A 16,105-nucleotide genomic window follows, 5' to 3' on the forward strand; every position below is an offset into this window, starting at 1 on the left:
AGGGATTTCTTTTGATGAACTGACATAAATCCTGAATATTAAATGCACTGTAAATGCACTGAACCCTGTCCTGTTTCTGGCCTTAAAAGAGCAAACAATAGAATTTTGCTTATATTTAGGACGTCACACCACTGCTAACAGCTAGCATGCTAACTGCTAATAGCGCACCACATCACTCCTGTCTTCATGATTGGTCAAATAATGTACTTGGATGCAGACGGCACACGACGGTCTCATTTTCACAATATATCTGAACGTGGGACAGATTTTGGTGTAGAAGGTGCAGTGTGTAATTTTCTCCACTGGGGGCTCTGCTCCTTGTTTCTCTCCATTGAGATGACAGGGCTCCGTCTTAAATGTTCAAGAAAATGGCATTAAACTGATCTATTTTGCATTTATTCAATTATAGGAGTGTTAATTGCGACACAATATTAAGTTTAATGCCACGATGAAGCACATTCAAGGCCAGGATCGCCTAAAAACAAATATCTTGTTGTCAAAGTTATTCTACAGTTTAAAGTGTGGCTGCCACAAATGATCATTTTGCTAATCGATTAGTCTGGCAAAATTCTCTTTCGCTTAATTGATAAGTTGTTTACGATGCAAAAGTCACAAAATTGAGCCGAGATGAATCTGAAGTGAAGTTATTTTAGCAACACATTTATGGATTAGTATTTTATAGTATAGTGGAGTATTTTCATCAAATACATGACACTTTACAAATTCTCTGCATAATTTTCACACTTGTGATTCAATTTAACATAAAATACACTTTCTGTTGTTGCAAAGACGAGTTAACAATTATTCATTTGCTAAAATTAGTATACACTATTTATGGATTAGTTGTGATAAATCGATAGTTTTAAAGTTCATTTTTTGGCATGCAATATGGTTATCAAGTATTAAAAGCTGGTAGAAATATCCTGAAAAGGTCATTTAACAATAAAGTTTGAAGACAAAAGTTAAGTTGACAATACTCGCATTCAGATTCAAATTGAGAGGACGTGTAATATACCGTATAATATTCCTGCTGCCGCTCTTCCACCCGTCAACCTACCACGTATTTGGGTCTATTTTAAACGCTCGCTCCGTGTTCCATCGTGCACGGCGCCTGCAGCAGACGCAGGAGAATAAGCTGTTTAAGATATATCGCCCTGAGCTCCGAGGAAACCCATCTTTCTTCATCTTTCTTCATCTGCGCAGAGCCGCTTCTGAGCCGATCTCGCACCTCTAAATGCAAATGCGCTCCAGATTTTACATCCCGTTTAGCCTATTTAGAGTTAAAAGGAGGATAAAAAAAAAACAGCATCACTTGAGGAAAAGCAAAAGCGGTCATGACAATAACATAAACTGCAGAATATCTCTATTTAATCGACTTGGATTCAGAATATTAATATGTGCGTGGCCTCAGAGGAAGTGCAGGGGACTCGGCAAACGCCCGACTTTAAATCAATATTCAACCTGAAGCCATTATTTTCATATTGTATGTGCAATTCTAAAGACACAACTTTCCAAGAGTAGTTACGCTCACTGCATTTATATTTCCAATCATTTTTGATGATCAAGTCTGCGTTCTGTTTAATGACCAGCAGCGAGCTGGATAATTTGACCAAAACTAAGCTTTAATATGCTGTTTTACGGCTTGTTTTAATCACTTTATAAAAATGTGAGCTTCCACTATTTATTATTTCTCCCGTCACAGCACCTTCACCCACCGGGGGGTCCTGAGTGCGCCTGGAGAGAGCAGTTTGACCCTCTTCACTTTCCGTAGAGCAATGCAAAATATGCTCGGTGTACTTGAACAAGGCTGGAGGGTTAGCAAAAAAAAAAAAAACACACACTTACCGTATTTTTTTGCAAACTCGCAGAATGTGTTTTGTTGAACTGACATAAATTCAGAATATTAAATGCTTAAATGTTTCTTCCTGGCCACTGCTAACAGCTAGCATGCTAATAGCTAGTATGCTAATAGCGCACCACATCACTCCTGTGTTCATGATTGGTCAAATTATGTTGTAGTTGGATGCAGACGGCACACAGTGGTCTCATTTTTTACAATAAGATAAGATAAGATAATCCTTTAATATCCACACAAGGGGAAATTTCGTTCTTACAACGCAGTAGAACAGGAGGAAAGGACAGATTACAAGAAGTTTCAAAACACACTCTTAATAGAACTCTTATGAACAAAAACAAAAAAACTATTATATATATATATAAATATATATATATAAACTCAATATATCTGAACACGGGGCAGATTTTGATGTAGAAGGTGTTACTTTCTCCACTGGGGGCTCTGCTCCTTGTTTCTCTCCATCGAGATGACGTTGTTCCGTCTTATATGTTCAAGAAACTGTTCAAGAAAATGGCATTAAACTTACCGTATTTTCCGCACTACAAGGCGCACCTAAAAGTCTTTAACGTCCTCAAAAGCTTAATAGTCCGGTGCGCTTAATATATGGTTTATTTCTGGTTGTGCTTACTGACCGCGAAGATATTTTGTGTGCTACATTGTGTATAAAGAAGATTTGGGACACGAGACGCCGATGCACGTCTAGCTTTACAGTACTCCGGAACCGGAAGTCCCAACAACATGTATGCAAAGTATTCTGGGAACAGTAGTCTACCTACAGTCTACCTACCTTTTCAAAAGGTAAACAACATTTTCAGTCAGGCACAACGCAGACACCTACCGGTAAATAAAGGACCCCAAGAATTTTGGCCCAAGATGGCTCCTGCCGAGAGACCATTGGATCTGTTATATTATCGCAAGAAATGCGCTTACGGGCTAAACTATCAGTCAACTGTGGGAATCAAAAGGCAGGAATCATCACTGAACTGCAGCGTGGGTCCAAGATGCGGGATCACATGACCAAAGAGTTTTAGCACGGAGCACTATCAGCACTTTGGCTGCTTTTACCATTTGCGCCCCAGCAGACATTAAACCGGTAAACGGGACGTAAACAATCAGGGCTGTCCCAGGTAAATCGGGACGTCTGGTCATAGCTATGCAGGATGTACTTCGGTGCATTTGAAGGATTTGATGATGAGGAATGAACTGAAAAAGTGAGTGTATTGTGTTGTATTTTACGTGTTGCAACTGAACGAGGCTGGGAGTTGTTGTGAATACGCTAACGTGTCTTTTAGCGGTAGCAGAGTGTCTTCTGTGTTTGTATTTTACGTGTTTACAAGTGATCTTGACTGAGAATTGATTTGGATATGCTAACGTGTCTGTTAGCGATAGCAGAGTGTGTTTTGATGTTGAACAATGTTGATCTGAATGAGTTGAACGCGTTTCATAAAGCTCAACTGACTCTGTTTTGTTTATCTTATGCGCTTTATCGTCCGGTGCGCTTTATGTATGGACCAGTACACATGGTACACAGATAGCTGATGATGCGCTTAATAATCCGGTGCACCTTTTCGTGCACAAATACGGTATCTATCTTGCATTTATTCAATTATAGGAGTGTTATTTGCTCCACAATATTAAGTTTAATGCCACGATGAAGCACGTTCAAGGTCAGAGTCGCCTAAAATGGGCCGGCCAAAAAAGAATATGTATCAGTGAGCCGAGTGCTAAGTCTGTGTTCTGTTAAATGACCAACAGCGGGCACTTAAAGCGAGTTAGAGAATTTGACCAAAACTTTATGATTTTTGATTAGTTTTGCAGCTTGTTTTAGTCACTTTATAAAAATTGTGCGCTTCCACTGTCTGTTCATTACTGCCCCTAGTGGTGAGCACATGCACTGCTCTGTTGTTACCTGAGGGGGGGATGGACGGACCAGAGGACGAACAGAAGCTTCCATGCGTCTCTCTATGTGCTTGGAATATAGCACATAAATCAGCCATAAAATGAAAGAAAAAAAAACAACAGGCCATTTGATTTTGTCTTAGTTTATGTTGAGATTGTGTAGATTGTTATTGAAGGGGCTTCGGGGGAATCCTCGCATCACAAAGCTGGTGACCTTGGGAAGCGCTGCCTTAAAGCAAGCACCATTCAATCAATTTAATATTATGAATTTAAGTCTTATTAACCGGCCACAGAGGGTTGAGTAGTTTTATTATAACTTAAGGCGGTGGTTGGGGGATGGTTAATATTGCTCACTGTCTTGTGTCCTTGGGCATGAATGTGGTTCATGAGACATCTCTCTCACGCTGCCATAGCTACAGTTGTGTTTACCACCGTCAGGCTCAAGGACTGAATTTTATATAGCCGGCAATAAGGTAAATGTATTTCCGTAATGACTTTATTTTGCAGTGTGTGGCTTTTACATCGTGCAAAAAGCCTAATACTTGCTCACAAACCTAAACGTGAGACTCATTTAGGTTGAACAAACGAACCGATGTTACATTTACTCCTGCTACCACCAAGGCTAACGCTGCAGTTACATGTACTCATTTCATTTTATGTTCTCTAACTTGTTTTATTTACGGACAAATGTGAATGTTTTAGTTTTCCGTTGGGTTTATAGTCCTTTAGAAAAAACCTATCCATGGTTCAGTCTCATTTTGACATGCTTTATTGTCCTTTTAGGCCAAGATTAGCCCAAATTTAGTCCTGATGAAGTCTGGGTTTAGGACTGGTGATGCTGGGAAAGGCAAATATTGTACATTATAATAAGACGGCGGCTGCTTGTTGAACCTGATCTATGCTAATAAATCATAAGACAGTGAGCAACAAGTCTGAAAAACAAAGAGCTCAGTGCAAACGAGATGTTGCTTATCTTATATTAGCCCAAAGTGTGGTTATGTTTGATTGCTGTCTTTATTAGCGATTAAAGTGACAGCGTTTAAGTGCTAATGCTAAATTATTTGAACCTGAACGTCCCTCAGCCCCTTGTTCACACTTCTTTAGCTTTAACTCTGTGGACTGGGACATCAGTGGTCCAACCGGTACAAGGTGATCTAAAGTGTTATTAGTACGTTTACCTCCCCCTATATCTCCAGTTAAATGAAATATTATTGTGACACTGTGGCGGCTTTTTCTGAAAAATATGGATGATAATACAACTTATGTTCTCCAGTTGTTATAGTTTGTTGAAGAACTTGAATCTGAAATGCTAGTAAATTAGAATACTGACTCTTTAATGTGAGAAAGTCTTTTTATCTCTATGACTCTATATCTTATCTTCATTTGAGTTAAAGTTGATCAACATAAGCCTCTTTGAAAGATTTTCCTCTGACAGAACGATATCTCACAAATGCATTTTTTAATTCTTGGTGTTTTTTCACAGGTAAACTTTTTCAGACACATTTAGTCTCTGCAATTTTACTGATGCTACGATTCGACGACGCTACGGTACGGAAACGTGAGCAGAGCCTTCCTCACACGGCACCCTTAAAACCCGCCATAAACATCATCTAAAACGCACATCTGTCGAAACTATTTGAAACTACTTGATCAACAGTCCGAATCCACGTCTTTTCACGCTCCTGTAGCTGCACTCTTTGGCAGCGCAGGCGTCGGTGGGGGTCCGGCGCAGCTTCGTGGCGCAGCAATGTGTGGCAGAGCATGACAATCAAGTGATCAGACGAAACGGCGGGAGCCCGCAGAAACAAACACCAGAGAGCGGCGGGGCGACGGCAGAACACAGGGGGGAGAGCGACTTTGGATCGACATCACTCCCACGGCACAGTCGAGTCCTTGGGTTTCGGGAACAAAGCGTGTTTTTCAATTAAAACCACGGGCAAAAGGTGGCGGTACACGGTCCGGGGAGCGCGAGGAGGTCGGAATACACGGCAGAAAAGTATTCATCTTTGAGTACTGTATTTTCCGGAAAGTCGCACCCTTTTTCATAGTTTTGGCCGGGGTGCAACTTATATGTGATATTGTTTGTTATTTTCACACTGGCAACCACAAGAGGGCGCTCGAGGCTCTGAGCGACGCAGAAGAAGAATCTGCACTTCCTCTACCTCCGAAATTTGTGGAGTGGTTTAGAAGTGACACCGAGGAAGAAGAATGATTTGGGGTAAAACTGATGCTTTGGTAAACTTGTTAGCATGTTCTTTATGCTATAGTTATCTGAATAACTGTTCATATGTTACGTTAACATACCAGACACTTACCACAGTTCTGTCTGTGTGTCATGTAGCTGAAGGTGTTAGCGTTAGCATACCTATTCACCATGTTCTCTCATCTGTTATTATTTTAAAGTGCATTTCAAGATTAAATTTCTGTTCTTGGTCTTGGATTTGTTCCCCCCAAAAATGAAATTGATACTCCGGAGCAATTTATGGTCCAGAAAATATGGTAGTTTATGTGTGTTGTTGCTGCCGTCCAATCCCAAGGAGAATCGTACATGTAAAATCTAAAAGTGGTATATGTACGATTGATGTTTTATTGATTTATTTTGATCAGCAATCACGACAACAAAGTTCTCTTGCTAATACTAAATTACTAAACTATTTATGTTTTAATTGTTTTAATAGCGACAGTGCACTTTGATTAATTGTCGGATTATAGCTACAAAGATCATTAACACCCACAGTCCCGAGGCATGTAACACAAAAAAGTAAACAGTACGATGTGATCTTAAGTGTCTCTACGATTTTATCTGGCGCCCGTCTCCAAATACATGTGAAGTTAAGGATCATAATGTGATCGATCCGTCCCGGTCTGTAACAGGGTTCTCTCTTTTACAATGGTCAGGAATCAGAGATGGTAGAAGTTTGAGTTTGTTCCCTTCTCACGTTCTGTCCAATATTCCTTTTTTCCAATGCATGTTTTATTGCAAGACATCCTGGGTAGTTCCATTAAGACGTGTCAGAGCAACGTGAGAGTGAGGAGAAGTGAATGAAAAACAAAATCCTCATCATAATTGTGGATAAAGAAAGAAAGATAGTGAAAGATTATGTTTTTTCTACCTAGTGCAAAGTTTTAAAATGGTAGAAAACCAATCTTGACACTCATCCAAAACAGAAACTTTTGAGTAGAGATTTAAAGTCAGTGCCTGCGTTATATATGTCATTGACTATACCTTCTGCTAAATACACCTTTTAACTCATCCTCATTTTTATCTCAAAAACATATTTTGCTTCTTGCCCTTTGATCGTAGCTCATTTATTCTGTGCTTTTCCTTGAGCCTTGAGCACTGAGCAACATGTTCCGCCTTTACCAGGTTTTTTACCACTTTGATTACCTGTTTTTGCACTGACCACACGCCCTGGGCAGCCTTATTGTTTGTACAGAGCTTGCAGCTACAAGCAGACAGCAGCATCTGTAGACACTTCCAATCGTCCAATCGCCCGTCGCCTCTCAGTGATGTCTCTGCCCGTTGGCTCTGATCAGGTTCCAAATGGAAGTTATCAGCGTGGGCCATGATGCTATCTGTGTACAGTGTGGACATATTGGAGTCTAATAAGAAACCGCCACGATAAGTGATGTGATGGGCTCCCGGGCAAACTTAGTCCACTGCCACCGCCTCTTTAAAAGCAAAATTAAGTATTTTTGTTCAATATACAGCCCAAAAATAGACCTAATGTAAAGAACTTTTTTATCTGGCTGTTCTTGTCACATTTAACGTTATAAAGCACAAACTTGAGTAACAGAAACTTGTCAGACAATGAGAATGAAAGAAAATTAAAGATTTGACTGTTTGGTCACAGTCTCAATAATCGTGAATAATTGTAAAATTGTGATGTTTTTTTTTCTCACAATAATCGTGACAATAAAATCTGATATTGTGACATCCCCAATGTTGTGTTTTCAGAGGCAAAATGATTGCCGTCGCCTCAGCCAAATATTTAAAAATGCTAAAAGATCTGCATGACAAACTAAAGCTGAACCTGCCAAAGAATAAGAATCCTGAAAGGCTACAAAAAAGGTCTTTACCAAGCAAAGATGTTGGAGTAATTTTGAAGCAAATATAATGTAAATTTAACCAAACTGGACCAAAAACAATATTTTTTTCAATCTTTCTAAAAAACACTCTTTCAGGAGATAAAGAATATGAACGAAGCAGTTTCTTAATTTCATGACAGAAGAAAAAAATATCAGAAATACAAATATAAATACAACGACCAAAAGACTGTGCCTCATATAGACCAATCTCAATCCTTAATTTGGACTATTCTATACACACCTCAATTATACCCAAAAGAATGGAACAAATACTCTCAAATTTACAGAGTTTACAAACTCCTGTTTGATTGTTCAACAACAATCAAACAGGAGCTCAAAGAAATGACAAACCCAAGACAACATAAGTCTTTACACATAATGAATCATAAATAAAAGCATCAAATTAAGTTGTAATAATTAGTTTGGACGCTGTGACCTGGCCTGGCTTTTAGAGCTGAACAAATTTCAAATAGATTACTTAATAATGAAGAGATCGCCTGACACTTTTGACTCACAGATCTGAGGAGACGAGCAGACGAGCAGAAGTTTTAAGAAGAAAATCACACTCGCTCATTATCCGCACCAAAATAGGGACTAAACCAGAACTAAACCCAAAACTAAACCTGGACTAAACCAGAACTAAACCTAAAACTAAACCTGGACTAAACCAGAACCAAACCTAAAACTAAAGCTGGAACAAAACAAGGTCAAGAACAGCTTTTAGTAAAGTAAATGTGAACGCACCCTCACCGTTACTCACCATGGATGGAGTAGTGGAGCGCCGTGTTCCTTTCCTCCCCCTTGTTTCTCCCCTTCCTCCCTTCCTCCCTTCCTCCCTTCCTCCCTTCCTCTCTCACCTCTAACGCACTTGTCACCTGTTCATCTCGCGCGCTTTAACGAGGACAGCGGCCCGATGATGGAGAGTCAATTACAGCCCCTTGCTGGACGCTAATACCATCTCACCTTTGATTACGCCTCAATGCCGCGGGCTAACCTGGCTCATCATTTAGTGGTCGGAAGCCCGTGCGGTGGATCTCTCGGCGCGGGGAGTCTCTCAGCGTGGAGCCCTTTATACCGGTCTAATCCAACTCCGACCGTCACAACTCACGACTAACTAGAGAAGAAGAATGCCTATCAAGTTCACACGTCTTTTGTTTTGACTGGCCTAGAATACAGTTTGATACCTTTTCTGTCATCAACATGTCATAATCTCAGACGATGGACAATGGATGTGAGAGAGATTTGGGGGATTTACAAGAATAATAGAAATCCACAAACATTGAACCATATGTGGGAGGAATTGGGTCTACAAACAGATGCAAGTGCGGTTCGTTCGGACGGGTGTGAAAGAGGACAAGTTTGATTTGGTCCTGACTAAAGAACCATAGAGAGACCCACGTTTGGAGGTGGTCTCGGTGTGGTTTCGCTTGTGGTGTGAGCGCTAACCGGTCGATTTTGCCCAACTAGTGTTTTATGATCCAAACAGGCTTCCATAGCTTGCTGAACACAACCAAAATAAACCCCAGACAATTAAAATGGGAGAAGTAGATTGTGAGTGAGGCGGAAACAAATCATCAATGTTATTTTATATAAGAGTGAAGCACAAATGTTGAAACATATTTGTCCAAGTATCACTAAAATCTGACTCAACTTTTCTCGGCAAGTTGCAGATCAAGTAGAGACTTTTCCTTTGGCCATTAGGTGGATGCAGTTTCTAATTTGTTCTTGATTCCTGTACTTTGTTTTGCCCATTTGCAATGCAGCTTTAGAGGCTCGTAACCAAGTGATTACTGGGTGTACTTTGTGTAAAAGAAAAGTGATATAGAGCTGGTTGTCTCCTTTGTTGCCATCTTGTCCACGTTGGTGTCCAATGTCCTAACGTCAACAAGAGTCAACAAAACATCACAATCAGCCCGTAAACTCTAACCATGCTTAAAACGGCCCACACCAGATGATGGTCAGCAAGAAGTTAAAGAGAGCTCGGCTACGGCTTTGTATAACGCCTGCGATGAGGACGAGGTGAAGAAGACAAAGTCCAAAAGAGAAGGTTTCTGCTGGACGTTGTCTCGAGTACATCAGGGGCCTTGATAAAAAGAGGCTACTTTTTCTATAAAGGTTTGGTCATGTTTTAATGTTTTCTTTAGTTATAAACCCCAGCGTAATCAATATTACAGCACATCAGAGCCTCATTTGAGATAGGAGCATCTTTGTGGCACAGAACGTTCGCACTCGCATCATAGCAGAGACGCTCACACGCTCACCTGTGAAGAAACGTGTTACACAAATACAGCGATAAACAAACATGGCATTCCCGCACCGAGTTTGAACGGTAATCCCCAAATGTTTATTCCAAATGATCTGGCTTGAGGTGATACTCCACAGAGCTTCTTTGTTCTTTGGTCTGCGACTCGCAATGGGCCTCGGCAAAAGGGCAATGAAAGTGACACTTGTTTTGTCGTGCGTCGCATTTAAAGCAGGAAGTGAGTTGCTGACTAGTCTTAATTCTGACCTCGTCCCGGGGTGAACAAGAGTCAACATTTGGGTCTGAGTATCGGGACATTCTTCTTACATTGGAGTTGAATAATGGCACCACTTTCCGAGGCCGTTTTGTTGATTTCTGCTGACAGAGAAGATGTTTTCATTTCACGTGGATCGACTCAGTAAATCCAGAGAGCTGAAACATACAAAAAACAGTTCAACAAACATGCAATCCGACAGTTAAACAGCACGTTCTAAACTCAGGTATAAACTGTTGCGATGTTACATGAACGTTAATCTACAACAGCTCAGATTTTACTGCAAAAAACAATGATGTGAGTTCATATGGCTTGAATTAGCAATATCTAAAGTCTTGATTTCAACATAAAGCTTGTACTTTATTTCAAGTAACAAAACAACTACCGTACTTTCCGGACTCTAAGTCGCACCTTTTTTCATAGTTTTGGCCGGGTGGGACTTATACTCCAGAGCGACTGACAACCACAAGAGGGCGCTCTAGGCTCTAAGCGACGCAGAAGAAGAATCAGCACTTCCTCTACCTCTGGAGTTTGTGGAGTTGTTTAGAAGTGACACAGAGGAAGAAGAATTCAATGGATTTAGTGATACATTTCCCCCAAAAATGTGACTTATATATGTTTTTTCTTCTCTATTATGCAGCTTTTAGCTGGTGCAATTTATATTCCGGTGCGATTTATAATCCAAAAAATATTTTGTATGATTTTCCAACCCGAACGCTTTATTAGACTCGCAGGCAAGCACTCCTCACTCTGTGGTCGTTAAGGCTGATTTATAGTCCTAATCTAAAACCAGACTTTAGCTAGTGTAGCCACAGCTGCCCCGGAGCAGACTGACAGAAGACTATGGAGCCGTCATCGCTTTGCCTAGATACAGTATGTCAGTTATATTAGTGTGGCATTAAACATATCCATCTCCACGGAGACGAGCAGGTTGCACCTCATACATGTTAAGCACAGTCTGAGCTCTGTGTTTGACATTGAGAACAAGGTAACACGCTCTCCTCCGTGTTCTTCAGAGACTCTGGGCATTGCAGTACATTCTGTCCGCGCTGAAAGCCTTTTCTTTAGTGTCCTCTGTGGCCCTCAAACAGCAAGCTCAGGGTTCAAGCAACGTATGTCTCAGCGCTTTCAAATGTAAAGAAAGTACAGCCAGTTTCAAGTAGTTTTGTTCTCGATACAAAAAGAAACACTGTTCTCGATACAAAAAGAAACACTCTTTTTGTTGTTTGAGGCCGTTTTACTTCTGCTTTTACATGTTCTGTAGAATCAGGTCAAACATGTGATATGCTGATGAAATGCTGTTGCTAGTGAACATAGTTATACATGTGTACGAAGCGCATTATAATAGCAATGTGGTAAATGTTGGTAATGTTCTATTCTAGATGGTTTTCAAAAGAAAAAAAAATATAGAATTGTGAATATTTTTTGATGATTTAAAACATACGAATATCAAGTATATCTTATAAATTATTATAATCAAAAATGCAAAAAGAAGTGATAAAAGTGAGAAGAAAAAATATATTAAAAATAAATAAATACGGGTACAAATAAATAATCAAACAAAAGTGATATTTGACTGATACTGAAACAGCAAATACTATATTTGAAGACAAGAATTATGTTGGATTGACAAACTATTGTTAAAGATAAAAATAATATTTAAAAATGCAAATGCCCTTTCAACTTTGGTACAAGGAGTGTAAAGTATATAAAATACATTTTGAAACCATCAATTTTCAATATCATGACTGTTATTTTGACCATAATAATTGTGACACAAAATTTCAATATTTTCCCATGCCGAATATGCACCCGCTTTATTTGTGTATTTGAAATATTAATTTTTATTTCAGTTATTTCTGGCCCATGCATTTAAGCGACAAACCAAAACCCAAATTGCTATAGTTTTGCTGTATTTTCTTTTCAACTGTAACCACAACGCCACACAACCATTTATCATCATTTATGTAACATTCAAATACAGCATTACTTCAGAATCATCATTTGCTTTGCCGCTCTCCCACTGTGACCAACTGCAAAAGTCAAAAATGTGCAAAATGTTATCTTCTTCTCGTTTGGATTACGAGACTTTTTAATTAAGAACATTTGCATCCGCGTTTGAATGTTAATCATTTGTTGCGAAGGTTACAGTTCAGGGGAAAAAATACCATAATTTCAATATTTTAAATTTGGCGTGAAGCGCGATTTAACCTCGACGTTGGCGCAAGTGTTTACAAGTGATTGGCGTTTTCTTCACCACAAATACCGAGTTGCAAATTTGTGCCTGAAGAACATTTCACCCACAGAAATTCATTGCACGGTTGTTTTTTGTCGCACTCTTTTTTTTCGACCCACTGCGTTTACTGGTCTTGAAATTGAACTATTTGTCTTAAACTTGAGCATTATCTGATTCTGCTGCGTCCGCTTGGCTCGGCGAGTAAGCTGCGAGCGCCATTAAACGCACTGGGGAATAATAAACAGAACATTAGTCCACAGATTAGAGCAATACTTATGGATTTTTAGAGCAACAAAGATGGAAATAATGGCCCCTCCCTCTGCCGCTCCATGTTTTCCTCCAGCACTTTTAAAGGGGCACCGCGTCACTTTTCTGTTGTGGGATCCGCCTCCAGGCACAGTGTTTTACTTTGCTCTGAATGTTCCTCCGTGTGGTATTAAACTATCCTTGTATCGCTGTTTTAATCTTTTAAAATATCTGGGGAAAAACATGCATTGTTACTGTGAGCAGGGGCACCTCTCCACGGATCAGACCTGTAACTTGGCGCGATGCTAGAGGCAAAAAAAAAAAAAAAAACAGCATTTTCCAAACTGCACCAAAAGATGTTCCATTATTTCAGGTAATCAACACTTATGCGAGACGTTGTAACATCAAGTGTTTTATTAAAAAGGCCTTAGCGACATAACATAGCGACATCACAATCAGCCCGTAAAGAAACAGTATGTAATATTTAATAAACGTGACCGAACTGAGCTGTCCCCAAATATGAGATAAACATGTTCTAATCTAATATTGCTTTAATTGATGACAAGTGCAGATTTGTGCTGGCATGTTGCTGATGATATAATTTGGTGTTTTGGTTCAAGCCAAGTCTCCAATCAGAAAGCAGAATGAGCGTCGCAGGAGTCTTTCATTTGTGTTGCCAGTTTCAAAGCTGAAATCTTCTCGATCCTGAATCAGAGCTGGTTCGGCCTCTGCAGCTCAGCGAGCCCGGGGGTTCTGGAGGTGAAGGACCTGAACATGGCATGAACTTAAACTGAGAAGGATTTTCCCAGATGTGTAATACAGGTCTGGACATCAGCATGTCGGGGCAAGCTAGCTTTTGCACACCAAATCCTGATGGAACTGAGCATTATTTGACGTCCTAATACCTGAGAGGCCAAAGCAAATATACTCACGGGCATGTTTGACCTGTTACCACCCACCTGCTCGCCGGCGAGCATTTTCCATATCTCAGATATTCTCTTACATCATCACTTTTATTTCCGTGGTCAATACCAGCAAGCCATAAATCATTTTAAAGCTTATTTTCTCAACAAAACGAATATGTCATTGATTTACATTGAATAATATCCCCAAAGAAGCAATTGCCAATAGTTTGTGAGAAAGTCTCAACTTTTACAAACGCATGTCCTGTTTGCTGTTTATGATGGACGAAACGGCTTTAATTCTGTACATCCTTGTACTCAGTCTGTCCGTAAGGAATCATTGAAAAACAATATCCACTTGTATTTTTACTGAAGTTTTCCGATTTCGAGATATTGTCAAGTAAAAAAACTTTTCTTCGTTTCTCGCCGGACGAGCGCATTCTCGTCCGGCGAGAAACGAAGAAAAGTTTTTGCATTTCTCCGTCCATAACAAATTACCTGTTTGACTTATAAGATGGTGTTTGGCATCGATCTCTTCCTCAGACTGTTACCTACAGAATGAGACCATCCACAATACGCTAACGCTAACAGCTAACGTGTTTGTAGCCACATAGCTAACGTCAGCAGTGACTTAGCAGACTTTGATTGACATATTATTCTAGCCAATAAAAATAGCTTTCGAATGAGGGGCTGGACTTCCACACAGAATCCTCTGTAATTCTCCTGCGTAAGTGTGTAAAGAGGAGGAGAAGAGAGGAGAAGAGGGGACTAGAATTTGCGCATAACGTTTTCTGATTTTATTAGCCTTTTGAACGCGCATTTTGTTAGATATCTCTATTATTATATCAATACAAAAATAAAATAAAAATATGATAATACAATAAAACAGTTTGGCACAGTTGGCACATATTTGGATCACTTGTTCCGAATATACTTTTTGACACGAAAAGGTCAACAGCACCAAAATGCCTGTTCCTAGAGATCTGAAACTTTACACAGTTGTTGTCAACAAGATAAACATCATGTACAGTGAACAGCATATGCACACAATGAAATATGTCATGCTCAGGACCATTACAAATTGACAATATTCAGGCGAGACTAAAAAAGGATGTTTTGTTTATGTTTGGGCCTTTGTAGTGTAAGTTCTGAAGCCCTGACAGTGTTCATGTGCACATCTGCGGAAACTAGAAGGCCTAAGCTTTCTAATGATGCATCACACTTGCATGTGGAACATAAGATCCTCTTTTAATAAGCAATGCCATTTGGTTATGTCCAACCATTGTGCACAGGGCGAAAATAGGTGGGTGGTAACAGGTTAAAAAAAAAGCAAAGGAAGTCCTGGAAGACCCTCCTTGTCCTCTGCAGGTGACATTTAAGCCCCTTCCCTCAGGCAGGATTAACGTGCCCAAGTGTCGAGCAAAATCCCTTTGTTCTTATTGTCATTGGTCTTTTCAATTAATACATTTGATTGTTTTTGTCAAGGCTGCTGCTCTTATTGTTGTATTGCACTTGTTTAACTTTAACTTCTTGTTTGTCGACTGTGTGATCCATGTATTTCTTTGCCACCACCTCAGGGATCTAATAAAATGTCAGAGTTGAAGTTGAAAGGCCCATAACAATACAAATAATGCAAACTATATAATTACGGTCTTCACACTGGGTTCATCAGGGTTAATTATATTATCAATTAGGATAACACATTTAGTCCCAAAGCTTTTTTCCGTATTGTTACTACACGATTAATGTCCCGAAAAGTTAAAGTTCTACCATTCCGTTCCTTGCATTATGTTTGTTCTAAAGGTTTGACTGTGTTTATTAGCAGTTCTGTGGACAAACGTTATCGTTGGAATAATATTCCAACGATAACGTTTGTGCTGCGCTTCGATTTGAATGTCTGACCCATTGCACCCCCCTCTCGTTTCAGATCCGGTGGACGAAAACGGCGGGCAGCGTGTCGGACCGCTTCCAGGACTCGAGCGTGTTCAACGAGACGCTCACCATCTCAAAGATCCTCCGGACACAGGGAGGTCGCTATTACTGCAAGGCTGAGAACGGACTGGGCTCGCCGGCCATCAAGTCCATCCGGGTGGACGTCTACTGTGAGTCCCCACGTTTACACACGTTTGAGATGCACACACACGCACGCACGCACGCACGCACGCACACACACACACACACACGCAGCGACTTTATGTGTCTGGCAAGGATGTTTTACATGCTTAGACCCATTTTTGGATCTGTGCAAGAATACGTATCTTTAGTCCCCACACATTCACAAAAATATGCAAGTCCAAAACGGATTTATGTGTCAATGTGGGGACCTTTGGGAAAAAAAAATAACAAATATATTCTAACT

At 40.0% G+C, this 16,105-nt stretch overlaps 1 protein-coding gene across 1 annotated transcript in view; it reads left to right on the plus strand.

Moving 5' to 3' along the window:
* LOC140354755 (MAM domain-containing glycosylphosphatidylinositol anchor protein 2-like) overlaps nucleotides 1–16,105 on the plus strand; it is a 191,967-nt gene that overhangs the window by 130,397 nt on the left and 45,465 nt on the right. The window contains exon 3 of the mRNA XM_072439988.1: nucleotides 15,674–15,848. Coding sequence (XP_072296089.1) covers nucleotides 15,674–15,848 — 175 coding nt within the window. The remainder of the gene's footprint in view (nucleotides 1–15,673; nucleotides 15,849–16,105) is intronic.

The sequence above is a fragment of the Eucyclogobius newberryi genome, unplaced genomic scaffold (assembly GCF_026437365.1).
Source record: "Eucyclogobius newberryi isolate DKJ021-1_F unplaced genomic scaffold, fEucNew1.0.hap1 SCAF_1, whole genome shotgun sequence".
Lineage (NCBI taxonomy): Eukaryota > Metazoa > Chordata > Actinopteri > Gobiiformes > Gobiidae > Eucyclogobius > Eucyclogobius newberryi.